Source organism: Aspergillus ambiguus (genome assembly GCF_047715705.1).
Source record: "Aspergillus ambiguus strain CBS 117.58 unplaced genomic scaffold BDV59scaffold_3, whole genome shotgun sequence".
Classification (NCBI taxonomy): Eukaryota; Fungi; Ascomycota; class Eurotiomycetes; order Eurotiales; family Aspergillaceae; genus Aspergillus; species Aspergillus ambiguus.
Window position 1 is genome coordinate 438,354 of NW_027395516.1, and position 26,695 is coordinate 465,048.

The following is a 26,695-nucleotide window of genomic DNA, read 5'->3' on the forward strand; positions in this document are numbered from 1 at the left end:
CGAAAGGGTCTGGTTTACGAAAAGAAATCCAGTCGTAGAGAGTTACAATTAGACATCAAGTAGACCAACACTTAGAACGAAATATGGTGCATGAATCAGCACAGGCTATTAGACTATGATCGACTTACGACTAGACCGTTATCATAGCTTCCTATGGCGCCCGTAAGACTCGCGGAGCTTCTTGACAGTCTCCCACATCATCTGCGCTCTAGCATCAAGACCATCGGCCCATTCCTTTGCGCCAGGGCTTTTTGACTGTCCTGTCACGTACCTTGCCGCGATTCCCTGAGCGATCACGCTGCCCCGGAAATGAGCAAATGCAATGCCCCATTCGAGATCCGCTCTGGCATCATAACCAGATTCTCGGTACCATATCATGGCGTCTTGCAAGCTTGGTAGGCCGGGAATATCGCTATCCGGACGGCCACTTGGAATGGGCGTCCCCGACCCGCCGCCCTCAAACAGGGGTGACAGTAAGTGGATCGTGTCAGACAGTGGATGGCCGATCGTTGCCATCTCCCAGTCAAGGACTCCTATTACCCGGGGCTCCGTCTTGTGGAAGACAATATTATCGATCTTGAAGTCGCCGTGGACGATGGTCGACCGATCCCGCGGCTGACGCGTCTTGAAGAAGTCGGCGACCTCCTGCAGATGGGGAAGCTCACCGAGAGGGGCTTTGGTCTGAATATTGACGGCTTGGGCCTGGCTTTGCGCGATTCGCAGAAATGTGCGGATTTGGCGATCGTAAAAGCCGTCGTGTTTGCTGACGCCTCCCAAGCCGACGGCGTTGTAGTCAATCTTGTGCAGCTTGACAAGAGTGCGAACAGCATCTCGCCACCTGGTACAGGCTTAGCTTTATTCATGATCGTGTATGGAATACCCGTACATCTCTTGTCGGTGCTCGGCTGTCACCCCTGGCATGTATGGGTCGGTGATGAACCGCCCGTCCAAAAACTCCATTACATAGAAGGCAGTGCCTATCACTGCTGGATCTTCGCAGAGAACGTAGACTTTTGGCACGGGAATATTGGTATTTTCGAGGGCTCGAAGAACGCGATATTCACGCTCGACCTGATGCGCCGTTTGGGACAGGATCTGGCCGGGGGGCTTCTTCCGCAACACATATCGGTTGGAGTTTGCATCGGTGATTAAGTAGGTCGGGTTGGACTGGCCAAATCCAAACTACGACAGTTGAAAGGGTTTTATTTAGAGATGTCCAGAGAGCTGGGGGCGACTCACAGTACCTGATTGACGTTGAACGGCCGACGGATTCCGAGGCCCTGCTGCTCGAGATAGTTCTCCAGCGCAACCACGTCAATGGGTTGTCTGACGGCGCCTGCCATGATTGCTGGTGCTGAGCCAGGCATATACTTATGTGTACTATCTAATCGTTTCAGCAGTATGTACGGAACTAAATATATTGTCGAGCTGGAATCTACTTTCAACCCCACAAATTCATCCGTCCGTCCCCTCGGCTGTCTTGGGGATACCTCGGATCGGCGGGGAAATCCAACTTAGAGCACCCAGACAAATGATAATGTAGACATCCTAGAGTTGAGATTATTGCAGATTTATTGGGAGCATATCTAATTATCACCATACACGGTCCCCTTGGTAGAGTTCGTCTCTAGGTTCCCCAGCTATCTCGACAAGGTACATTTAGAGAGCTAACCGATCTCAGGACCGGCAGGTATACACATAGATGGCAACCATATTAAGCGACCATACAGGATACCTGGCAGCTCTCCACCACCAAGACCTATATACATGAACAAGACTTAATCTGGTTTGGGTGTTGTACTCTGTAGTTAACTATAGTTACTTCTGTATTCTTAGTAAGCATGCGCGGAATAACGATGGTGCGAGGCCTTACCGCTTTGGGCGATTCCGCTGTTTACATCCGCCATCGAGGCCGATCAACAACCACCACACTCACTCACGGCTTTCATGATTTGGCTTGCATTGTAAAGCGTAGCAGTTTTATTTTGGTCTATTGGTTTTATTAGGGCCACCTGACCATTGCATTTTGGTTATTCAGAGCATTCGCCCCGTCAACGACATGGCTTATCAATGACCCTGCAACAGAGGCATTCCGGTACCAACCACACTATCTTGCCCTCGCGAAGGATAACTAATTGTGTTGCTATGTTTTCAGGCTATAACCGAACTGGGGAAACATGGGAGACGTCCGTCCAACGGCAAAATGGGCAAATCGCATGTTGCGCCCCTTGACCTCCATCTACCACCGCCTCGAGAAACACCACGAGATCCTGGCCAGCATTGCGCATTCGAAACTGAGAGAACAAGCGGATGCGCGCCGGTCCGGGCAAACCGCACCATCAGCGAGAACTACGACCGACGACGCCGATGAAGGGTATTCCTACTCCGACGAAGAGCCCGGTGACCCGGCTTGGGTACCCGGGAAGACGGACAAACGGCGCATACGACACAGCTATGCGAGTGGCGGTCAGAAAAACGGTGTGCGAAGACGGAGCCGACTGTCAATTCACAGCCCGGAGCGCCAGAAAACGCTGCCTGGTGCCATTGAGATTGCGACGCCTTTGATCACGGGGAAAGCGCAGGGGATCCCGGAATGCTCGTCGCTCAGGAAGAGATTGTTTCGCAGTCCGTTGGTTCCTATCAATGCGGGTGCGTCCGGCGAGCAGCGGAGGACTAGTCGGACAAATAACACCAGCTTCCCCGCCTACCAGGGGTCGTGGAAAGAGGTGCTCGATCTGTCTGGCGATACGGGGCTTGTGGATATTGCACATTTGTTGGATCGCATCCTGCTAAAGTTCCTGAGCAAGACCCGGGTTTTCCTGACGGATGGACGGACGGAGCATGGCGCGCGCTCGTTGATGTCGATGATAGTGCGGCGTTTGCCGGAGTTTATAGCCGAGGAACAGCGGTTACAGGACGAGCTGAGAGACGACGACTGTGATGTGGATATGTGTGATGCCTATTTTACGGAACTGGAGACCCATTACGCACCGACAGGCAATGGTTGGGGCCCCTTGCGCGAAGCGGTGCGCGCACAGGGTATCCATCTTGTGTCGGAGATGATGCATCAAGGGTGGCTCACGCCGTCGGCGTCCTGTCGACTGATGGCGGAGTGTATGAACCACGACGAGTTCGATGCGTTCGAGGGCTTCATGTCGCGGTATCTCGCCACCGTTCAGACATACGACTATCCAATGACGTTTGAGCCGCCCAAGCCTTCGGTTCATCATGACGATGCCATTTATCTTCTTGGGAGGTACTACGCTCGCGCTGCAGAGCGACGTCCATTTGTGTACAATGAGTTGACGAAGCTCCTAATGCGGGGGGCTGTCCCGCCGGAGTGGATGGTCACCTCGTTATGGAAGAAATGCGTGGATGGGGCTATTAAGTCTGTGTCTGTTGACGACGGAAATGCCGCCGCTGCTACTCGGCTTGTTGAGGCTGTTGTGCTCTCCGCCGGCGGCGTCCATCTCTCCAAGCAGATGTCTTTCTCTCGAGTGGAGGATTTGAGTATCCGCCCGGAGCGTCCACGAGGCACGCGTGGTTCCAGCAACGCAGCAACGCTGGCGAAGGATCAGTCGCCATGTCCGGTTCCCGTCCAGGATGCGTTGAGCAACCTCACATCCAGCCTCGTCGCTGCGCTCTGTGGAATGTCGATTGTGCGGTCCCAGGCTCCGACGGACGAAGTGCGGACGACTGGCCTAAAAGTGCGAAATACCGTCGGGTACCTAAGCCTCACTGTGCAACGGGCTGTTGCGACGCAACTCCCTCGCGATAGCATATTACCACTGTTTCAGTCGCTGCGCCGTGGCTACGTGTTGCTGGGTGACCTGATGCTACGGGGTGGAGCGACGCCATCGCCACTCAATGTCATTGACCACTTCCACGCCGTTCCCCGACGTGATGTCCAGTCCTTCCTACTGTCGCTCGCTGATCAGCATGAAATGCTGAAGGGACTGGCTGAGCTTGTGCGGCAAGTGTTTCGCTGTTGCGGACACTCAGACAAGGACCGTGATTCCCGGACCCCTCGCGAGGTCCGCCAGAAAGTGTCAGAGCTTGCCCAACTGACCGGCCAACATGGTATAGCCGTCTTCCTCGGAAAGGTCGCCGCTGAAACGGCCATGGCGTTGGCTGAGACGACCCTGGACACAGACGACCATGCGTGGGCCATTGAAATCCAGGAGATGGTCGTCTCTACTCGGTGCAGCCAGAGGGGCAGCCAATCTCCCTCGTCCCATGTGACGTGCCCTAATGATGCTGCAGGGTTATATCGGTGGGAGGAGAGCATTGGCGAGTGGGTGGCCCGGACGCCGATGCCCAAACTCAAGTCCGCCTCTGTGGGGTTCACTTCGAAATACGCCCCCGCGAGGCCACGGATCCCTTCAACCATCGCATGCTCCACAAGTAGCCATACCGCAAGTTCGAGCCAGGAGGACGCCGTCACCAGCGTCACATCATCGGCGCCATCTCTCTCCCCGAAACGGACGTACACTGGCGGTAGTTATGTCACAAGATCATGTAAACGATTTCGGATGGACCCATCGGCCGTGGGATACGTGGGACAAGGTCACAGCACCCGCTTGCGCTCTGATCGGCCGCCTTCAAAAACTCGCTCATCCGAATCAGAGAATGCGCCGATCGTGGGGTCACGTGAGGCCCTGGACGGAGGATCGACCGACATTGAGACTGCGTCAGACGCTGATTCCGAGGAAGTTACCCCCAAAGTCGAGGTGGTGATTATCAACAACCATAGGAGTGATTCCCCGTCCGATACAGAAAGCCTCGAGGACTTTGTCGATCCTATTAGCGAGCGCAGGCGGTCGACGAGGCTGAGGACAGCACTGATCATGAAACCGCGACGCCGTCAAACAGCCTCTTCGGGGATTGTTTGCCAGCGGTCTACGCGACTTTCGACGGTAATTCCCTGTTCGCAGGAGGAGAGTGACGATGAACTTAGTTTTCTTTGATTGATCCTTGGCCCTTCTGTTGGAGTTTGGGGTGGATGATACCCGGGATTGCTGGCGTATTTGCATTATGGTCGCGATGGAGTAGTGTTTTGTTAGAATACATGACATTAAATATGTAGGGTGTCCCTGTCAGTGTTAGTACAGGCATGTGTCAGTAGTCAATCATCTACATGAAACCCAGCAAAGTTGGATTGAAGCACGTACAGTGTAAAACTAGACCACTACCTTATGTTCTATTTATTTCAATACAATGAGATTTCAGGCACTTTGGTGAGCAAAATAGTAAAGATAGAAATACCTAGGTAGTTTCTCCGGCTGATTTTGGACGAATTGGCGGACAATAGCATTGATGATGGATGATAACGGCACTGGTGGTATCTTGTCTGCCGCGGTCTCCGATACTCAAGCCCTTGTGAACAGCGGATATTGGTTCAGTGACTCAGTAAAGTATGATACCTCAGTAAATATGGCCATGCAAGGGACATGGATTTGATAAAACCTAGGGGTACATGTAAAGAAGTAATATACAGTATGTGCGATATTCCTATACGTACTGTGTAGGAAGACCTGAGTATTCATACACTTTCAGCGGCATTTCCAGGGCCGCTATTCTGGAGTTGAACTTCATGAGTCGACATCCTATCTGTTCCTATACGCACCTAACGTCATAGAAATATACCTATATTTCTGTCGGGGTATCTATACCGGAATATGGAATCACCCCAAGTCCAGACCCAGGAGCGAAACAAAGGAAAATATATGTAAAGACCGGATGGACGCCATTTCAAGAGTCTGCTAGATCTAATCACAACGTGTAAGATCTTGTCCCGTAGCATATAATTAAACTAGGGAGGAGGGGGGGGGGGGGGCAATAACTACTTGCCGTGAGCGCTTCGAGTACTGTTATCCTAGACAAAAGACCCTTGCGATGCTAGTTAGAGATTACTCAGGACTTGGGATTCTTGAGCTGGCGTGTTTAGCTTTTGATGGGTGCAAAGACTTGCGTATGTGAGATCCGTCAATATTAGTTTGCATGCAAAGCTTACAAAGTTGTAGCCACGTCCCCCGCGGCCGCAGACTTACTGGTCAATCAGGAATGTAAGAAGAACCTCACCTGCTGCGAGCTTGGGGTATGTGTTTCCCAAGAAATTCGGATTAAGAAACCTTGTTTGTACTGAATCTTGTACTCGCTTTCAGAAGAGTGACCAGCTCGCTAATGATTGTGGCTGCATCGCTCTTGGATCCTTCTTACATGATTGGATATGAAGGCAAACCATGAGAAATAGACTTAGGCAAAGCTTTCTCGTAAGCTTGCTCTTGCGGAACAGAGCTACATATGACGGGTGGGGACTCGGAAGGAGGATCACATGAGAGTATTATCTGAAATAAAGATTTAGTAATGGGAATATTAACCATAGTCCAAGTTAAAAGCATCCCCAGAATACAGGGGAGCGATAGATAATCTAAGTAGATCAAGCACTCTGGGAAATGGAGGATGCACAGTGGATGGTATTGCCGAGCCGCGAGTTGCGGTGGCCGGCGTACGCGAGCTCGCCGGGGAGGCATGTCCTTCGACTGATGGAGGAGAATACCACGGGCTGGAATGGGTCATGCCACGATCTGCGGAAGCGAAGGGTAGGCAATTGTGTCGATCGTCAATGTGGGTGAGGATGTGGAAGAGGACGTCTGCAGGGCCGTGGGGTGTCATAGTGGGTTCAAGTATGGGATCATGAGGATGAGAGGATTGGTACCTAATACCGGTCCAATTGTTTCGGCACACATGGAGATGCGAGTAGGAGGATACAGCCTATCAGTATAATGGGACGAGATACTACATACACCGCGACATGAGTCTCCTAATAGGGAATTGGCTTGAGGTTAACGGATTTGTTGCTAATGGAGTATCTAGCTAGGGTGGGACGCTAGAAATAATCTGATAATGCAGGCCGCGCACGAACTGGACTAAAAGATTGAAAGACAGCAACTACTGCGTAGCAATCTGTCACATAATCCATCTAATCTTATCTAGCCTATTCACGCTAAGGCTTGCGGTGGAAATAGCGAAATGGAGAATTCCGTAGATTAGCAATGTTACGATGATCGTAAGTTGCCGAGCCCCGACGACCATGGATAGTCTCGTTAGTCTTGATGTCTCTGATAATGCATTCTTTTGGCTTCTGGCTAAGGATAACGCTCCTACACTGACACGAGTTGTTTATACCTAGTAGTTGGGAGAGGGCTATGGCCAAAGTAGACTTGTCTAGTCGGGCTGGGCTCCATCCTCCCGTACGCCTCCCACACATCCCACTATGGTGCAAAAATGAAACGGTGGAGAAACTATGTGTCAGGATACTCGCAAACGAACCGTGGATCAGGTTTACCCGACCGAGAGTTGGCGACAGGAACAGGGACGTCCCCGCAGCTGAACCGTGGGATCGTGGCGGAACCAGACGTGGAAGATGAGGTTATTGTCAGTCTCCTGGAAGAAACAGAATTTCGTCGTCTGACGGACCGCAGGATCTGCAGTGGTCACGAAATGCTTGTCTCAGCAGGGACTGGGATATATTCTCCGGGCATGAATGGATCCAGTCTGTTACGGTTGCCGCCGAGACAAAATCTCCGTGTCGGACGGAGGATATGTCGAAAAGCTGAATGGACGGATCGAGTCCGTTAATCTATGTGAGAGGGACTAGTGTGAGATTGTACTGCGTACGGCGTACTGTACAGGCGAAAATCTCGGTGGAAGTCTGGATGGCTCAAGCTTTCTCTTCGCACGTCGGTCAACCTCAGTGAAGATCATCCCACTGAGCGAGAGGAAAGTCAAGCTTCTCGTTGCTGGAGGCCGTGTAGATCCGTCCTGATCATCCCACCGTACAGAAGAAGAATTGGGTAAGCGGGATACGAAGTCGATGGAGCGAGATCTGTAAGGGCGAATCGCCAAGGGGAACCCGTCGTTTCAGCCGCCGCCCGTGAGCTCCTGCCGCTCCATCGCCACCCGAACTCCTGCCTCTCTCTCCCTCTCTCTCTTCTTCCCACATCCCACTCTCTTCCCTTCTCCTCCTCTTCACCTCCTCCTCCTCCCCCGTCGTCACCTCCACTCGTTCCGTCTCTCTTTTTATCTTCGTTCTCTCTCTCTCCCGCTTTTCTCCAGTAGACCTGGAGCTCGACGATCATCGGGAGCATCGGCAGTGACTGGCTCACGACCTACGCAGTACATTCCTTTCGTTGCCCGCCAACCTCATCCATTCCTCTCTCCCACCTCTGTCTTTCGGTCTCTCGTCAAGACGTCCTTCTCCCTCTCTGGCGTCGTCCGGCTCCAGATCCTTTGACTCCCCTCCAAGCCCACCTCAACAGGACGATAACGACAATCAGGAGAAGAACTTGGAACAAAGCCATTGTTCCCTCAATTGTCCAACCCTCTCCCGTCTAGTCCTGGATCCAATACCAAAGTTTTCAGTCTCTCCCTCTTGAACTGTCACGCTATTCTGATTCCGCATTTCCTGGTCATTCGTTGACCAGCACAATCCCGCGACGGTCGGATATCTGAGCAGAGCTGGTCTCGCATCTTCGTCCGCCCCCTATTCTTCCCTTCATTGACCGTCATCATGCACTCACTTCTGCTCCTGTCCCTGGTTGGACTCTCTGCCGCCTCCAATCTCGACAAACGCCATGGCGGCAAGAGCAGCCCTGCCGAAATATTCCATGAGATGCTCAACGATGAGCTCGGGCGCATCACTCTCACCGTCCTCGGCCTCATGGCGGCGTTCATCTTCCTCTGGAAGATCTTCTTTCGCATGTCCAGCCATCTTCGTCGTCTCGCCAGCTTCAGCAATGACCGTCAACGTTACTTCGTGTCGTCAGATAACACCTTTGCGGCCATCAAAAACCACATCATCTACGCGCCCTTGTTCCGCAACCGCCACAACCAGGAGTTCCAACTTTCTCAGGCCGTCAACTTCGGCACCCTTCCCAGCCGCTTCCACACCTTCATTTTGGTTGGAATCATCGTCATGAATGTCGTCGTCTGCGTCGTGACCGTGCCCTATGCGAAGGGTGAAGAGACGGTTTCCGGTATCATTCGTAACCGTACCGGCACCATGGCCACCGTCAACCTCATTCCCCTCGTCCTGCTGGCGGGACGGAACAACCCCCTGATCAAGCTGTTGCAAGTCCCCTTCGACACCTTCAATCTCATCCATCGCTGGCTTGCCCGCATCGTGGTTCTCGAATCCATTGCCCATATCTTTGCCTGGTGCATTCCCGAGGCCCAAGAAAGTATGTCCAACTCCTTTCCATATCCTTCGCAATCGACTAACCATTCTCTAGTGGGGTGGAGTATGATTGGAATGGTTTTCGGCGAAAGCAGCTTCCTCCTCACCGGTCTGATCGTATGTGGTGCTCTTACCGAAATGGTCGCATTTCACTGACTGTATGTAGGCTGGCTGCGGCTTCGTCGGACTGATGGTTCACTCGCCCTCCCCCATTCGCCATGCATTCTACGAAACCTTTCTCCATCTCCACATTGCCATGGTCGTGCTCGCCTTCGGCGGCCTCTGGATACATCTCGAGGGCCGTTCGGCGCATGGCTATTTGCTCGCAGCCATTATCCTTTGGGCGCTTGAGGTAACCCCATCCTCCCAATATCTCAATTCCTTTCGCCTCGCTAACCCCCTACAGCGCGCGACTCGCATTGTCATCATCCTGTACCGCAATTGCGGTCGGAGCTTGACCACCGCCCTGGTGGAGGCTCTGCCCGGCGACGCCATGCGGATTACCCTGAACATGGCTCGTCCCTGGACCTTCCAGCCTGGTCAACACATCTATCTTTATGTCCCGGCCGTCGGGTGGTGGTCGTCCCATCCGTTCTCCGTCGGCTGGAGCGAAGCCGCGGAGATCGTCACGGATGAGAAGGGTCTCCCGACCACCCGCCAAGATGTTTTTGGTACGCAAAAGACGACTCTCTCATTGCTGGTACGTCGGCGGACGGGTTTCACGGACAAGCTGTTCCAGCGTGCGCAGGCCTCCGCCGATTCACGGATATCCCTTCGAGCGTTTGCAGAGGGCCCGTACGGTAGCATCCATTCGATGGATTCCTACGGCAGCGTCCTCCTGATTGCCGGCGGTGTTGGCATCACCCATCAAGTTCCCTTCGTACGACACCTCGTCCAGGGCTATGCCGACGGCACAGTAGCCGCCCGTCGGGTCACTCTCGTATGGATCATCCAGTCCCCTGAGCACCTTGAATGGATTCGGCCATGGATGACCAGCATTCTCGCCATGGAAGGTCGTCGGGACGTGCTGCGCATCATGCTATTCATCACCCGTCCCCGCAATACAAAGGAGATTCAGAGCCCCAGTGCTACCGTGCAGATGTTCCCGGGACGCCCCAACATCGACACGTTGGTCGGCATGGAGGTTGAGAATCAAGTTGGGGCCATGGGCGTTCTCGTCTGCGGAAACGGCAGTCTGAGCGACGATGTGCGTCGCGTCTGCCGCAAGAGACAACACCAGACCCATGTGGATTTCGTTGAAGAGAGCTTTACGTGGTAAACAGCTTGGGAGGTTCTGATTTGGCTTGGGAATGGGTTTGGTTTGTGAATACGGAGTTGGGCTGTGCTTTGAGTATGTACGTGACATGTAGGTGACATGTAGATAAAATCCATGTGATTTCCATATTGTCCACCGGGTTTAAAACCTAGTTTCATTTATTATTAGATTATGGAGCATTTATTTGTAATCTCGCTAGTAAAGACAGATGCCGAAGTAGGTAGAACTCTCCCAATGGTATTGGTAAGCTGGATAACATCATAGCATTAATCATCATCATGAGCGGGGTTCTGCGGGCTGGTCTCACCTCTACCAAAGCTTCTTATACCGGCCTCTTCCCGAAGACTCGACCCAATTCCGGTCATCGATTCCCGTCTGCTTCATTTCATCCCTTCCGGCACGTCCGTTCCTGCACCATGAGCCGCCCCGATATCACCCTGTATACGTCCCAGACCCCCAACGGGATCAAGATCTCCATAGCTCTGGAGGAGCTGGGGTATGTCTACAACCTCTTCCATAATGACCATCGCGGCTGACACACCTCCCCTGCTAGACTGCCTTACAAAGTCGAGAAGATCGACATCAGCAAAAACACCCAGAAGGAACCGTACGGTCCCCTCCCCTCCCCGAACCTCCAACCCAACACAGCCGGCGACTGACCTCGCACCGCAGCTGGTTCCTCGAGATCAACCCGAATGGCCGCATCCCAGCCCTGACAGACACCTTCACGGACGGACAGAAGATCCGGCTCTTCGAGTCCGGCAGCATCCTCACATACCTAGCAGAGCAATACGACAAGGACTACAAGATCTCCTACCCACGCGGCACACGCGAGTACTACGAGATGATCAGCTGGTTGTACTTCCAGAACGCCGGCGTCGGCCCGATGCAGGGACAGGCGAACCACTTTGTGCGGTACGCGCCCGAGCGCATCGAGTATGGCATGACGCGCTACGTCAACGAGACCCGTCGGCTCTACGGCGTGCTCGACAAGCACCTCGCCGCCTCTACCTCCGGATACCTCGTCGGCGACCACGTCTCCATCGCTGACATCTCCCACTGGGGCTGGATCGCCTGCGCCGGCTGGTCCGGCGTCGACATCGACGAGTTCCCCCACCTGAAGGCCTGGGAGGACCGCATGGCTGCCCGTGAGGGCGTCGAGAAGGGTCGCCATGTGCCCTCCCCGCACACCATAAAGGAATTGCTCAAGGATAAGAAGGCCATGGAGGAGAAGGCCGCCGAGTCGCGCGCTTGGATCCAGCAGGGTATGAAGGCGGATGCCAAGCACTAGTTGGGGGCAGGGTATAGGTCTTGTTATTGAGATTTTGTGAGGTAGTTGTAATTAGTGAAATATTCACAAGCTAATTGGCCGTTCCCTTACTAGATTGTCCTGGTCTTCGTGGTGGATAGATCTTGTAGTAACCTTTTGTATGCAATGTGATGACAGCCTTAGTCATCCACGGACCACGTGACCACAGAGCTTGCCACCTCGGAGATAAACTAATCTTCATCGCATTCTGCCTCCCTCACCATCACCATCAACCATCACGAACAGTGTCTACTAATCGTGTCGGCAACATGGCCTGGCGCAACCAAGGAATCACCGGTTCCAACAACATCCCTCTGGGTAATCGCAGACGCTTTGGAGGCGATGACGCTGGCGATCGCGACAGCTACCCTCCCCCAGGGGACGGTGGCTACAAACGTGGCAGAAGCCCTGTTCGAGGTATGTTCTCTTCATCCTGAAACATCTCCTGTACGACCTTTCCTGACACCTTATTCTTCTAGCGGAACCCCCGGTGGACGGCGTTAAGAAGCGCAAGAAGCGCAACCGTTGGGGCGATGCGCAGGAGAACAAGGCCGCCGGTCTCATGGGCTTGCCCACGATGATCATGGCCAACTTCACCAACGAACAGCTCGAAGCCTATACTCTGCATCTGCGCATTGAAGAGATCAGTCAGAAGCTCCGGATCAACGATGTCGTGCCTGCGGATGGTGATCGGTTCGTTCTTCCGCCTCTCCCCCCTCTTTGTCGCTCCCCTGCTAAGCAGTCTTCAGGTCGCCGTCGCCTCCCCCCCAGTACGACAACTTTGGCAGACGTGTAAACACTAGGGAATACCGTTACCGCAAGCGCCTCGAGGATGAGCGCCACAAGCTCGTTGAGAAGGCCATGAAGACCATTCCTAACTACCACCCGCCCTCTGACTACAGGCGTCCCACCAAGACCCAGGAGAAGGTCTATGTTCCAGTGAATGACTATCCAGAGATTAACTTCAGTATGATAACTAACCCTCTAACTCCTAACTGTCCCTGTATCGCGTCGATTTCATGACACACCCACATCTATTCCTCTGCTCGAGTCGAGCCTCCAAGAGGCATCGCCCCGTCGATCGCCTTTGGGCTCGCTTCTTGCTAACCCTTGCTGCTTGATGTTGCACACATTTGAAACGTTGCTCCAAACTATTGAGAAACCAGGTTGAACTAACACATAGCTCTCTTTCTGCTATCTTTTTAAAGTTGGCTTACTCATAGGTCCTCGTGGAAACACCCTGAAGAAGATGGAAACCGAATCCGGTGCCAAAATTGCTATCCGTGGAAAGGGTTCCGTCAAGGAAGGAAAAGGTCGCTCTGACGCCGCTCACTCCAGCAACCAGGAAGAAGATCTTCACTGTTTGATCATGGCAGATACCGAGGAGAAGGTTAACAAGGCGAAGAAGCTGGTGCATAACGTTATTGAGACGGTAAGTTTTGCTGATTATTGTGTCTTCTGTTCCGACTCGCTAATCAAACGCAGGCCGCTTCTATTCCCGAAGGACAGAACGAGCTCAAGAGAAACCAGCTCCGAGAGCTGGCCGCTCTTAACGGTACCCTTCGTGATGACGAGAACCAGGCTTGCCAGAACTGTAAGTTCCATCCACTGTGTATTTACTCGACAGACACTGATCATGTTGAAGGTGGCCAAATCGGACACCGCAAGTACGACTGCCCCGAGCAGCGTAACTTCACCGCCAATATCATTTGCCGTGTCTGTGGTAATGCCGGACATATGGCTCGTGATTGCCCCGACCGCCAAAGAGGCACCGATTGGCGCAACAACGGAAGCTATGGTGGTGGTGGCCGGAGAGCTATCGGTGGAGGTGATGCTGTCGATCGCGAGATGGAGGTAAGTCATCATATCACCACCATACACAACCGACCGGTACTGATGTGGTATTAGCAACTCATGCAAGAACTCTCGGGAGGTGCTCCTGGCGAAGACGGCCATGTGCCCCGTCGCATTGAAGCCGGTCCGGGCCAGGACTACGACGACCGCGACGCGAGACCCTGGCAACGTGGACCTCCTCCGAGTGACGTCGCTCCCTGGCAACAGAGAGACCGTGACTACCGCCGGGATGACTACGGGGCTCATGACCAGGGCAGTGCGCCCCCATGGGCCCAGAGCCGCGGTGGAGATTACGGATATGGAGGGTATGGAGCCCCTGGAGCTGCTCCGTGGCAACAGCCTCCTCCGCCTGGCGGCGCCCAAACCTACGGCTACGGCGCCTACGGTGCCTACGCCCCTCCCCCTGCTCCGGGTATGGGAGCTCCTGGTGCTCCTCCGGGGATGGGCGGCGTACCTCCTCCGCCCCCGGGTATGCCACCCACGTATTATGGTGCTGGCAGTCCTCCTCCTCCCCCTCCGCCCGGTGATGGACCTCCCCCTCCGGTATGTGTGATTCTTTTTCGAGTCTCTAATTTTGAAGACGGATTTGCTAACGGTTTATACAGCCTCCCACTGAGCAGCCGCCGCCGCCTCCCCCTCCTGCGTAAAGACTGCGCCGTACACCATAGGTGATGAGCCGAATGGTTGATTCGTGAGGGTTTAAAATTGCAGGGAACCAAATGGCTCTGTCTTGTTACTAACAATGATTTTGTATTCTCCCGGGGCTTTCTTCGTCTTTTATTTTATGTGCCGTAGTTTACTTTAGGTTGATTCGTATAACGACATCGATCGTACTTCTCATATATTTGTACTTATACGTACTTGATTTTCTAGGATGACCGCATCCTACTTCAGGACACACCGCCGCTTTAGGGAGGGCTCTCAGGGGTCTCTGTTCTAAATTCATCAACTTAATGACCACCTCATGTACAGATGACGTTGGCAGCAAAGACAAGCGGGATGACCCTCATCGCTGGAGCATCAGTCGCCTCCGTACATTTGAAAACTGAAACTGCACATTCACTGACCGTGCAGCTTCTTCCATCCGGCTGATAGTGGCCTTCTCACCCTCAACATCACTATCAAGGAAATCGTCAAGTCCATGATATAGTAAAGGCAGACTGGAGGTCTTCCACAAAGCACTTCCGTAATTCCTGTTAACATGAACAGTACAAGCCCAGAAAATGATGGACAAGAGCATAACCGTAACGGGTAGCGCCAGCCATTTCCAGTCTACAGAAATGTGAGTTTCACTGGCATACATAACCCCGTCTATGGTGCTGTTGCTTCTATCGCGGACAACCTTGCTTAACGAATCAGCCAGCCTATGCATGACTGCCTCCAAGCCTGTACCAACGATGTGCTCGAAGCTAGTCTGTTCGGTCCCTGTACCAACGTGTCTCCAGCCTGATATATCTGCTTGCTCTTGGTTAGGATAATGGCGCCACGTGGAGGAGTTGATGCCCTGGAAGGGACTAATATTCAATCCGACATCCATAACTCGACAGAACACAAAGTCAGATGGGTCGACCTTGGGCTTCCAGCACATATGGGACATGTCTGGCTGCAGAGTCATCTCGCCCCAGTCCTCGGAAAGGTCCTTAATTAACGGAATTCCATTTGTGACCGAAATATCGTACGTCCTAGCACAGTAGGTTAAAGGGCATTGAGTTACCTTATTGATCTTCAGACCAGTTTCAGCATGAGATTTGATGCTGAGATCGGGAACATCGAGTTGGGCATAGTTAATTACAATAACTGGAAATCGCACCCCTGCATAATTCATCTGCTCAAACGGCACACTCCCGTTGCTCTTGGCATACCATGCGAAGTCCTTTGATATATCAAGCCAGTCACCGTCAGAGTCCGTTCCAAAACGAATTGGAATTTCGAAAGTGTCAGTGGGTGGAACAGAAATATTACATGGCGCTCTTTTACTCTCTGCTGCACTGCTGATATTGGAGAAAATATCCTGGCAGCCACTCAACGTAACAGTCGAAGTTATATCCTCGCACTTAGAGCAGTAGCCCATGGAGCGAAAGGGTGGCCATGTACAATTTCCCCATGGGCACGAAGGACTAATATCGAAATTATCTGCCCAGATGGGCGCATTGACAGCCCATGTGGCATCATAATCGGTCCATAAAAGCGGGATCGAAGAGGGATTCCCCTGTTTCACCTTGGCTAGGTGTGAAGCACTTGTAACTTGTCTAACCGGGTATGTCACAGCTTGTTGGACGAACGGATCGAATATCAGAGCCAGTATAGTGACAAGAGCACCAAGCGACACAAGCGAGAGTGCTCTGTGTTTAAAGAGTATTATAATAGACCCCAAAGGCCCTCGAGTGGCATCGTCGAAATACTGTATATCGTACAGTTTATTTCGTCTGCGAAACCAGATCCACTTTAACTGGCCTATTGACGCACTGATAACGAATATAAGAGAAGTCTTCGCTCCAGTGGCAAGAACAGACACAATCGCATTGAGTGTCAGACCGTGAGGAAAATTCGGTAGTGGTTTCTCATCGTATGCGAAAAGAATGGATATTATGCTGATGAAACAAGCTATGCTGAAACCCATTGAAAGGGACTCCCAAAACCACGTGTCGAGAGATAGATTTGACCACTTCGATGCGGTTTTCCATCTGATTGCAGGTCTGTCGTCCCCTGAGAGGGATGGTTCTGAGCATGACGGGCTAGCTTGGATTCTCATGCTGGAGTCTCCGAAAGTTAATCAGGAAGTGTACTGACATTTCCAATATCAACCCGAACTGGCGGCGTCATTGTTATTTTGTAGCCCTGAGACGTTAATCGGCTGCAAGGCTGTGCTAGGCTGGAGGCTGTGCCCATTACTTAAGTTGGAAGTTGATAGACCGATCACAGTCGATGCCCGCATTGTAGGACAAGGCTGTGGTACATGGTGGTGAAATAAGATAGGGCGGCCCGGACCTCCGCATCAGAGGCACCCCAGACTTAGATATAAGAGATAACCTTATTAGTAAAGTCGATGGATAACTAGTTATGGTAGGCAGAAGCAGCTAATGTCGACATTAAAGGAGTACTCAAGTTCAGCCAGGTGTTAATGCACTTGCGTACGATGTTGGGGCAGGTCGCAGACAAGTCCTGAAATGATTGGATTTTCAATAAACTAGCGGCCTCAGGCATCACTTGTCCGCGTTGATCAACTTCCATCTTCTCCATCTCTCTCCTCTCCTCTTCTTCCTCCAGATAGTTACTGCACGCCACACTCCCCTTTTGCCACGGCAGGGCGGTTCGTGGAGTCATTTACTGCCGTCTAGAGTTGACTGCCACTGCATGACAGAGTAGTTGATCGATAAGAAAAAAAAAGAAAAGTGGAGCTGTCAATACATCATCGACCACTCCCGCCAGCATCAAAATTTACACAACTACCCGCGGGCGTACAACGCTGTACGATATTCAAGGACCCGGGAGTATGTCCCCACCAGCATCGTCTCATGCCCAACGGCGGACTTGGCAAACGCAATCGCGGCCGGAGAGTGTGCAATCGCACCCTTATCCCCAAGAGTCGTCCGGCAGGGTGCCCTCCCACGTGTCGGACACGACGTCTTCGGCACAGTCGCCGAAATGGTGGCGCATCCATTTCTTCCGCGGCATGATAAACGATGTCAAGCGGAGAGCGCCGTATTATTGGAGCGACTGGACCGATGCCTGGGATTATCGCGTGGTCCCTGCGACGGTCTATATGTATTTTGCGAACATTCTACCGGCCCTGGCCTTCTCTTTGGACATGTTCGAGAAGACCAGTCAGAGCTACGGCGTCAACGAAGTATTGCTGGCGTCGGTACTGGGTGCGGTGGTGTTCTCCCTTTTTGCGGCACAGCCGTTGGTGATCGTGGGAGTTACAGGTTTGGCTCCTTTCGGGTTGAAGGCACGTTGGATGTAGGCTGATGCTGCAAAGGTCCGATCACCGTGTTTAACTATACCGTCTACGATATCATCACGCCGCGCGGGACGCCCTACCTGGCGTTCATGTGTTGGATTGGAATGTGAGTGCATGTCGCATCATCGACCGAGCCCGCCACTGACCAGTCGGCTAGATGGTCCCTGATCATGCACTGGATTTTGGCCATCACCAATGCATGCAACGGACTAACCTACGTCACGCGTTTCTCCTGCGATATCTTCGGGTTCTACGTGGCCTTCGTCTACCTCCAGAAGGGCATCCAGGTGCTCACCCGGCAGTGGGAGGGCGTCGGAGAGACGTCCGCTTACCTGAGTATCATGGTGGCCCTGCTCGTGCTCATGAGCGGCTGGGTGTGCGGCGAACTAGGCAACAGCAGCCTCTGGCAGCGATACGTGCGGAAGTTCCTGGAGGACTACGGCACTCCGCTGACGATCGTCTTCTTCACTGGGTTCGTCCATATCGGCCACATGAAGGACGTCGAGGTTGCGACCCTGCCGACCAGCAAGGCTTTCTTCCCCACCATGGACCGGGATTGGTTGGTGCACTTCTGGGACATCAACGTGGGCGATATCTTCCTCGCCATCCCGTTCGCGCTCCTTCTCACCATCCTCTTCTACTTTGACCACAACGGTGAGCCGGAATCTCCCTATAAACGCGAGGAACTCCACTGACCCCGCCAGTGTCCTCACTTATCGCGCAAGGCACCGAGTTTCCTCTTCGGAAACCCGCCGGCTTCCACTGGGACCTCTGGCTGCTGGGCCTCACCACCTTCGTCGCCGGACTCCTGGGCATCCCATTTCCGAACGGCCTCATCCCGCAAGCGCCCTTCCACACGGCCGCGCTCTGCGTCACCCGCGACGTCGCCGACGAGGACGACACCAACAAAGGCAAAGCCGTGCGGATCACCGACCACGTCGTCGAGCAGCGCGTGAGCAATTTCGCCCAAGGGCTGCTCACCCTCGGCACGATGACGGGGCCGCTCCTGATCGTGCTCCACCTGATCCCGCAGGGCGTGATGGCCGGCCTCTTCTTCATCATGGGGGTCCAGGCGCTCCAGGGCAACGGCATCACGCAGAAACTCATCTTTCTCGCGCAGGACCGCCACTTCACCCCGGCCTCTAACCCACTCAAGCAAGTCAAGCGTCGCGTCGCCATCTGGGCCTTTGTCATCCTCGAGCTGATCGGCTTCGGCGCCACCTTCGCCATCACCCAGACGATCGCCGCCATCGGCTTCCCCGTCATCATCTTGCTGCTTATTCCCGTGCGTGCCTTTCTTATGCCCCGCTGGTTCGCCCCCGAGGAGCTGGCGGCGCTGGACGCCCCCACCGCTAGCCCGTTCACGATGGAGAGCGTCGGCGGGACGCATGGCATGGACGAGCGGATCGCGTCGGTCTCGGTGGCTGGTGATGATGGCCGGCGACCGTCGAAGACACCCGGCGATAATGCGGTTATGATGCGTCGCGCGGAGAGCTCGTCCGAGTCGCCGGTGGAGGATGACTTGGAACGGGGCGAGGCGTATGAACTGCAGACTCGGTCTGGTATGCGGAGACGCAGCACGACCAGTCGAGTGGAGTAAGTCAGTATATAGTCGTGTCTATAGCATACGGAGTAACTGGGTGTTTTTGTTTATGTATACTCAAGACTAGATAGCATGCTCTCCCGCAAGACGGTGATAATAACTGTCTAATGCGTCCGGAGACCCGGACAACCTGGTCACGATCTCAGTCTACTCCGCTTTCCATCGCATAAGCTCCGCGCCGCGCAACTGATCAGGCCATCCACACTCCTCATACAGGTTGAATATATGGGTGGATATTGAGATACAAACATCTTTCTGAGTTGGCATCACAGATTCTGCCCCGGTGCAGACAGGGTGTGCACGTCTTTATGATATTCATGGTGACGGTTGAAGAAGGAAAGCCAAACTGTGGAGACCTGGTAACGTTTATAACTCTGACTACTAGTAGGTAATTCTTCGTGAGGGAGGGGTTTCATTTGAGTGTGTTGTGTGGAATCCCCCAGGTCAAATAGTCACCACAAGTGATCATGGCGGTGCCGTAACAGTCGATTCGATGCAATCCGCCAAGAACTCTGGTATACCTTCCAGGAGATGAAAATATGACCATAATCGCAATTTACTGGATTCATATCTTGCACTTTCTAAAGACAATCTATATCTTTTATGGCAATCGAAGTATACATCACGTGATGAACTCACCGCCCAGCGCGGTCAACTTTTTCTGCCTCCCAAAAAAGAAGAATTTCCAGAACAGCATCAACCAGACGAGAAGAACCATGTCGTCGTCCTCGTCCCCAGAGCCCGTCATGGAGGACCACCACTCATCGTCCGACGAACACGAACGTGAAGCCCCCGAAATCCAGACTCGCGCGCCCAAACGGCGCCGTCTGTCCGAGGCCGACGACGACGACGAGGAGTACGTCGCCGCACCGACGCCGCTCCCCACGCTCTCCCGTATCAAAAAGAAGACCCCCAAGGACGAGAACCAGACCGTGACGGCGGAGACAGACAACCCGGTGCTGATCAAGGATGCCCTGCACATGGGCCTGCACGACGCGGGCGAATCCTCGTTCAAGGCCCTCAACGTCGCGCCGTGGCTGATCGGTTCGCTGACCACCATGGCCGTGCGGAAACCCACGGCGATCCAGCGGGCGTGTATCCCCGAGATCCTCAAGGGCCGCGATTGTATCGGTGGGAGCCGGACTGGTTCCGGAAAGACGATTGCGTTCTCAGTGCCGATTCTGCAGAAGTGGGCGGAGGATCCGTTTGGCATTTTCGCCGTCGTCTTGACGCCGACTCGGTATGCCCTCATCTCACCCCAGTTAAGCGCTACACAAGCTGACCGTTTCACCTGCAGTGAACTCGCCCTCCAAATCTACGAACAGATCAAAGCCATTTCCGCCCCGCAGAGCATGAAACCCCTCCTCATTACCGGCGGCACGGACATGCGGCCGCAGGCGCTCGCGCTCTCGCAGCGGCCACACGTCGTCATCGCTACGCCGGGCCGTCTCGCCGACCACATCAACACGTCCGGTGAGGATACCGTCCGCGGGCTCAAGCGCGTGCGCATGGTCGTCCTCGACGAGGCCGATCGGCTCCTGTCGCCCGGCGCCGGCAGCATGCTCCCGGACGTCGAGACATGTCTGTCGGCGCTGCCGCCGTCCAGCGAGCGACAGACGCTTCTGTTCACGGCAACAGTGACGCCGGAGGTGCGGGCGCTGCAGACGATGCCGCGCGCGAACACCAAGCCGCCCATCTTCGTGACGGAGATCGAAACGGGCGGGGGCGAGGCCGGGTCGTCGGCCGGGGCGCTGCCGCCGACGCTGAAACAGACGTATCTGAAGGTGCCCATGACGCACCGCGAGGCGTTCCTGCACGTGCTCCTGTCGACGGACGGCAACGCGACCCGTCCGGCCATCATCTTCTGCAACCACACCAAGACGGCGGATCTGCTGGAGCGACTGCTGCGGCGCTTGTCGCACCGCGTGACGGCGCTGCACAGTCTGCTGCCGCAGTCGGAGCGGTCGAGCAACCTGGCGCGGTTCCGGGCGGCCGCGGCGCGCATCCTGGTTGCCACGGACGTCGCTAGTCGTGGGTTGGATATCCCCACGGTGAGTCTGGTGGTCAACTTCGACGTGCCGCGGAACCCGGACGACTACGTGCACCGGGTGGGTCGGACGGCGCGTGCGGGACGGCGCGGTGAGGCCGTTACGCTGGTCGGGCAGCGCGATGTGCAGCTGGTGCTGGCGATTGAGGCGCGCGTGGGCCGGCAGATGGAGGAGTGGAGTGAGGAAGGCGTCAGCGTGGAGGGTCGGGTGGTGCGGACCGGGGTGTTGAAGGAGGTGGGCTCGGCCAAGCGCGAGGCCCTGATTGAGATCGAGGAGGGGAGGGATATACTGGGTCGAAAGCGGAATAAGCTGAAGAAGGTGCGGTAGGGTAGTGTCCCGGGGGTGTACATAGATTTGTAGATGGTTTTTAAGCGATGCATGTTGGTATCATTTGACTATATGATCTGTCTATGCGTGTGGGCTTCCATGAGGAAAGATTCCTAACCAAGTCTACACCGGAGTTACTGCAAGCCTGACCTTTCTCATCCCGACCAAGTCGACTCGCAACGCCGCTCCGCCGTGTTCATCAGCTTGAGCAGACCGTCCACCGCGTCGCCCCTCTGCGACGGCGGATCCGCGCCATCCTGCCTGGAGTCCCCGGGGCTGCTCAGCTGCATGGGTGAGGTATTCGCTGCGTCTGCGCAACGCGGCGGATGGCTCTGTTGCGTCGGAGTCTTCATGGGGTCCGTTGCGCTGAAGAGGGGAGTCGCGGCGAGACCGTTCGGGGTGGCGGTGGACGGAGGGAGGCCGCGCGGCGTGATGGTCTGGTCCGACTGGGGCTTCGGGGTGGATGGCTCGGGGAAGGATAGACGGGGGTATTTACGACTGTGTTCCTCCAGTTCGGACAGTCGACGGTCGAATTGGGGGTCTCGGACGTGACGCATGGCGTTTTGGAGTCTGGTGCGGAGAAGGCATGCTTTCTGCGCGTGGTTAGATCGGGTGCGCGTGATATGGAGACGAGGAAGCTACCTCTTGGATAAACAGTTTGCGCGTCTCAGGGTCTTCGGGGACGGTGCGCGTGTCCCTTGCCTTTGGGGAATCGGATTCAGTATTGTGTTGTTGTTGTTGTTGTTGTTGTTTATCAGAGGGGGTCTGTTCCATCGCGTCGGGTCGTTGTTGCTGTTGGAGCTCTTCAATCAGCACGCATTCGCACATTCATATATTCTCTGGGATAGTAGGCCATCCTCATGCTAGATATAAGCACATACTCTCATCTCCTCTCGTGGAGGGATTTGTGAAGCTTCATGTTGGGAAGACTCAGTCGGGTCGCGAGACACCACGTCGGAGGGTTTGCTGATGGAGAGATCCGTGTGGACCTGATCGATAGATCTCTTCCGGCCGGCAAATAAGGGTGATGGGAGGAGCTTCTTGGGAGAGGACGAGAGCGTGTCGATGCGCGAGCGTTTGCTGGGAGAGACAGCGTGGCGCGGGGAGAGACACGCGTTGGGAGTCTTCTCGCCAAGGATTTGTCTGCCTTCTTTGACAGGACTGAAATATGACGGTGCGGGATTCATTGTGTAGGAAGTGCTGAGGGTGTAATGGGGGATATCGAGGATGGATGGAGTGATGTACTCCAGAGTATGTACCTAGGTAGTAGGTGGGTAGGTAGCGTATGTCGGAGAGATTGAGTGTATAGGTAGGATATAGAATATAGGATGAGATCTGTAGCCTAGGTCTGCAGCGTGATCAGAGACGTGTAAGGGAACAAGAGAAGATAACGTAGAAGAGAAGGGAGGCGAAGGGAAGAATGAAGCTGGCGGAGCAAGAAGCGTGTCTCGTGAAGTTCGCGTGGTGCAGGTGGATTCCATCGCGCGTGGTATTACCGTAAAATACTGGGTTCTGTTTCTGGACTTTATTCTTTTATACCTGATTATTACTCTCGTTTGTTCTTATAAGAATCATTACTTATAACAAATAGATTGTAAAAAATATATACTTGTCTATATTGAGATATCTAATAATATAATAAATAGTATCTGGTGTATCTGGTGTCACGTTGTATATATCCTTCCCAATCCGGTCGACCTACCAACATCAGCTTCATCTTCAACTTCTGAACTCAACTCAACTCAACCGGGAACTTCCACTTCTTCGTCAGCCTCGTCCTACCTCTACTCCTACACCCTTCTCAGACCGCTTCATCTCCAAACAGTCTCCACCCTCTATCTCCAGTCCATTGCATCGCGATCTCGAAAATGACATCATCATTCCTTCCAGAAGGAATGCATTCCATCTACATAAACATGCCCGAAATCTCCGAAAACAGCGATTTCCGCGTCACTTCGCGAGATTCAATCATCCAGACAAAGACTCCCCCAACTCTGATGCGGAAAAACCTCGCCGAGCTCACCAGAGCTTTCCCCGCATTTATCCAGGGATCCTGCTTCAACATCATCATCACGGCGCAGTCGATCATTCCCCTTTGAAACACCGTCGGGATTGCATCATCCTCGTCAACAGCTCAGCTCATCGCTGTTTCACTCCACCTCTTGAGCCTCTCCTCTTCATTGCTCTCCTCAGCTTCCCTTCTATCGCTTGATCGGATTCCCCAGCAAACAGCCCTGCCCCTTCCGCCATGCGTTCAGCATTGGCGGTCTTAGTCGCCCTTCAGACGACGCTGGGCGCCGCCTCCAGCCTAACACCGCCGGTCCTCCCCCTCACCGTACGGAATCCGTACCTCAGCACCTGGTTGGGAAACGCCCGTGAAGTCCCATGGTCCAAATGGCCTATTTTCTATACCGGAGAGGAGCTCGGCCTCTCCTTGATGGCCCACGTCCCCAGCACGGACACCATATATCCGTTGGTGGGCAAGCCTCATGAATCCCTGTCTCACGGTGCCGGGTATGCGCAGGAACCCGACTTGTCTACATCTCTCCACCACTCCCCTAACAAGAATCCCTTAGGTCACCGCCCGTCGAATTTCCCACATACCTGGGTGCCAAATACGACGCTTCCACGACCAACCTGACCTACCGTATCGATACCGCGGCCTCCACCGCTCCGTTGGATATCACCGTCTCGTTCCTCTCCCCCATCACACCCACTTCGACTCTGCGGCAGTCGATCCCTGCCTCCTATGTCACCATCCATGTCAACGGTGGCGTTGCTGTCGATGTGTACATGGATATCAACGGCCGCTGGGTGACCGGTGATGCAGGAAGTCGAATTACCTGGGAGTACGACACCCTGGACGCGGCGGACAAGAACCGCACTCTCCAGCGTTGGAAGTTCCAGAGGGAATCCCAGATGCTTCTCTCGGAGATCCGTGATCGTGCCGAATGGGGTTCTCTTCATTTCACTGGCCCTGCCGTGCGTACCCGCCTATGCTGAATGACCCACCATGAACACCCGCTAACAGTTGTTGAAGGATGCCCAATATCAATCAGGAGAGGCCTCCGTCGTGCGGCGGATCTTTGCCGAGAAAGGAGCACTGCGTGACGAGAACGATGATGCATTCCGTCCTGTCGGAGATCGGGAACCCGTGTTTGCATTTTCCAAGTCCTTCCGTCCCCGCAAAACCACCGGGGCGGTGACTGACAGTGTCACCTTTACCGTGGCCTTGATCCAAGATCCTGTGGTACAATATGCGTCCTCCCGAGGCCTGACCTTGATGCGGCCTCTCTGGAAATCCTGGTTTCCAAGTGTTGACTGGCTGCTGCATTTCCACTACAATGACTTCGACAAGGCAGCCGCCCTCGCCTCAAACTATTCCAACCAACTTGCGCAGGATGCCTATCAGTCGGGAGCCCATGACTATGTCGATATCGTGGCACTTAGTGCCCGTCAAGTAATGGGCGCGACCACTTTCTCGGGGACGCCCGACGACCCCATCCTCTTCCTCAAGGAGATCTCCTCCAATGGCAACTTCCAGACCATCGACGTCATCTTCCCATCGTTCCCCTTCTTCCTCTATACGAACCCTAGATGGCTGGCCTATCTGTTGGAGCCGTTGATCGAGCATATGCTGAGCGGACAGTATCCGAACACCTACGCTATGCACGATCTCGGAACGCACTTCCCGAACGCGACGGGCCATCCAGATGGAAATGACGAATACATGCCCGTCGAGGAATGCGGGAATATCCTCATCATGGGGTTGGCTGTTGCCAACTCTCTGCGGTATTCCGAGGATTCTGCCGCTTCGTCCATCTGGTCCACCGAAGGAACTGCACAGGTTGCCGATGAAAACCCAGGGTACTTCCCTCTGGACAACCTACAGGAACTGTCAGGCATCGATCACCAAGACGGTAAATGGGGCGGTGGTATTCAGGGCCAGCAGCTAGCCGAGAAGTGGATCCAACGCAGCTACAGGCTCTGGAAGCAGTGGACTGGCTATCTGGTGGACTACTCATTGGAGCCTGCCAACCAACGTAAGTTCGAACCCTAGAAGCGCTTAATCCGGACACTGACTTGACTAGTCTCCACGGACGACTTCGCCGGATGGCTCGCCCTCCAGACCAATCTGGCGTTGAAAGGCATCATTGGCATCAATGCCATGAGCAAGCTGGCTGAAATCGTCGGACACGATGCCGATGCATCGTACTACAAGGTAAACATCTAATGACTGGCGTGCCCAACGGTCCCTGCTCACTATCCACAGAATATCTCGGACACCTACATCGCCAAATGGGAAGAATTCGGCATGTCGCGCGACAAAACCCACGCCAAGCTCGCCTACGACTGGTACGGATCGTGGACGACCATCTACAACCTCTACGCCGATGCGCAGCTGTGTTTCCACCTGGACGGCACCGACCTGGCTCTGCCACCGCCAACGACGACAGCCCACGGCCAGAAGCCCCTACTTCCTTCCCCGCGTCCCGAGAAACCCGGATTCGTCCCCCGCCACATCTACCAGCGCCAATCCATCTGGTACCACTACGTCCGGCAGAAGTACGGCGTCCCCCTGGACAGCCGGCATCTGTATACCAAGACGGACTGGGAGTTCTTCGCCATGGCGGTCGCCAGCGAGGACACGCGGAGTGAGATCCTTGAGTCTGTCGCCAGATGGGTCAACGAGACGGTCACGGATCTGCCGTTCACGGATCTGCACAACACCGAGGGCAAGGGCGGGTTCCCGGGGCCGAACTTCTTCGCGCGACCCGTGATCGGCGGGCACTTTGCCTTCCTGGCGCTGCAGCGGGCCTGCGGTGGACGGGCCATGGAGGGATTGTCCTTCCTGGACGGGGATGATACGTCTTCGGTGTCGGCGGAGATGATCGCGGAGTGGAACGAGGCCGCCGAGAAGGCCGCCGAGGCGTTGCGTAGTGGGTGGCCGTCGTTTGGGTTTGGATCTCAGGGCGAGGAGCTGTAGCAGCATGAATATAGCCTGACCTCATGTATGTAGTATGGTAGATGTATGACGTGGCTGTGGCATACTCTTGGAGGATGATACCGAATCTACCA

The 26,695-nt window shown here is 54.3% G+C and overlaps 10 protein-coding genes across 10 annotated transcripts; 7 read left to right on the plus strand and 3 right to left on the minus strand.

Annotated features, from left to right (window-relative positions):
• Positions 1-141: 141 nt before the first annotated feature.
• On the minus strand, positions 142-1,343 carry BDV59DRAFT_198444 (phosphotransferase family protein; the record flags this gene model as incomplete). Its single annotated transcript, XM_073693158.1, has 3 exons — positions 142-838; positions 887-1,182; positions 1,245-1,343. 3 exons carry the CDS (start codon positions 1,341-1,343, stop codon positions 142-144), a joined length of 1,092 nt encoding a protein of 363 aa, XP_073551761.1.
• A 583-nt stretch (positions 1,344-1,926) lies between these two features.
• BDV59DRAFT_169524 (uncharacterized protein) lies at positions 1,927-5,184 on the plus strand. The gene is made up of 2 exons (XM_073688265.1): positions 1,927-2,095; positions 2,156-5,184. Exon 2 carries the CDS (start codon positions 2,178-2,180, stop codon positions 4,965-4,967), a length of 2,790 nt encoding a protein of 929 aa, XP_073551762.1. The 5' UTR covers positions 1,927-2,095; positions 2,156-2,177; the 3' UTR covers positions 4,968-5,184.
• A 3,177-nt stretch (positions 5,185-8,361) lies between these two features.
• BDV59DRAFT_82974 (ferric reductase family protein) lies at positions 8,362-10,691 on the plus strand. The gene is made up of 4 exons (XM_073697165.1): positions 8,362-9,242; positions 9,294-9,355; positions 9,405-9,590; positions 9,645-10,691. Exons 1-4 carry the CDS (start codon positions 8,573-8,575, stop codon positions 10,515-10,517), a joined length of 1,791 nt encoding a protein of 596 aa, XP_073551763.1. The 5' UTR covers positions 8,362-8,572; the 3' UTR covers positions 10,518-10,691.
• Positions 10,692-10,734: 43 nt separating this feature from the next.
• BDV59DRAFT_169536 (glutathione S-transferase family protein) lies at positions 10,735-12,003 on the plus strand. The gene is made up of 3 exons (XM_073688266.1): positions 10,735-11,010; positions 11,068-11,121; positions 11,187-12,003. Exons 1-3 carry the CDS (start codon positions 10,793-10,795, stop codon positions 11,803-11,805), a joined length of 891 nt encoding a protein of 296 aa, XP_073551764.1. The 5' UTR covers positions 10,735-10,792; the 3' UTR covers positions 11,806-12,003.
• Positions 11,760-12,959, plus strand: bbp (putative zinc knuckle transcription factor/splicing factor MSL5/ZFM1). The gene is made up of 3 exons (XM_073697166.1): positions 11,760-12,240; positions 12,303-12,516; positions 12,573-12,959. Exons 1-3 carry the CDS (start codon positions 11,955-11,957, stop codon positions 12,844-12,846), a joined length of 774 nt encoding a protein of 257 aa, XP_073551765.1. The 5' UTR covers positions 11,760-11,954; the 3' UTR covers positions 12,847-12,959.
• Positions 12,960-14,683: 1,724 nt separating this feature from the next.
• BDV59DRAFT_209444 (DUF3176 domain-containing protein) lies at positions 14,684-16,783 on the minus strand (the record flags this gene model as incomplete). The annotated part of the gene is made up of 2 exons (XM_073695393.1): positions 16,191-16,783; positions 14,684-16,142 (listed from the first exon to the last, which is right to left on the minus strand). The coding sequence occupies exons 1-2, from the start codon at positions 16,427-16,429 to the stop codon at positions 14,684-14,686; spliced, it is 1,698 nt and encodes a 565-aa protein (XP_073551766.1). The 5' UTR covers positions 16,430-16,783.
• Positions 16,784-16,951: 168 nt separating this feature from the next.
• Positions 16,952-19,507, plus strand: BDV59DRAFT_169542 (anion exchange family protein). Its single transcript, XM_073688267.1, has 4 exons — positions 16,952-17,603; positions 17,657-17,744; positions 17,796-18,292; positions 18,343-19,507. Exons 1-4 carry the CDS (start codon positions 17,171-17,173, stop codon positions 19,236-19,238), a joined length of 1,914 nt encoding a protein of 637 aa, XP_073551767.1. The 5' UTR covers positions 16,952-17,170; the 3' UTR covers positions 19,239-19,507.
• Positions 19,508-19,942: 435 nt separating this feature from the next.
• Positions 19,943-21,616, plus strand: dbp8 (ATP-dependent RNA helicase DBP8; the record flags this gene model as incomplete). Its single annotated transcript, XM_073695394.1, has 2 exons — positions 19,943-20,481; positions 20,539-21,616. The coding sequence occupies exons 1-2, from the start codon at positions 19,958-19,960 to the stop codon at positions 21,614-21,616; spliced, it is 1,602 nt and encodes a 533-aa protein (XP_073551768.1). The 5' UTR covers positions 19,943-19,957.
• BDV59DRAFT_169543 (uncharacterized protein) lies at positions 21,450-23,069 on the minus strand. The gene is made up of 3 exons (XM_073688268.1): positions 22,498-23,069; positions 22,259-22,408; positions 21,450-22,209 (listed from the first exon to the last, which is right to left on the minus strand). Exons 1-3 carry the CDS (start codon positions 22,801-22,803, stop codon positions 21,772-21,774), a joined length of 894 nt encoding a protein of 297 aa, XP_073551769.1. The 5' UTR covers positions 22,804-23,069; the 3' UTR covers positions 21,450-21,771.
• Positions 23,070-23,264: 195 nt separating this feature from the next.
• Positions 23,265-26,689, plus strand: BDV59DRAFT_169546 (putative glutaminase). The gene is made up of 5 exons (XM_073688269.1): positions 23,265-24,130; positions 24,193-24,598; positions 24,657-25,659; positions 25,708-25,838; positions 25,890-26,689. The coding sequence occupies exons 1-5, from the start codon at positions 23,865-23,867 to the stop codon at positions 26,601-26,603; spliced, it is 2,520 nt and encodes an 839-aa protein (XP_073551770.1). The 5' UTR covers positions 23,265-23,864; the 3' UTR covers positions 26,604-26,689.
• Positions 26,690-26,695: the final 6 nt, after the last annotated feature.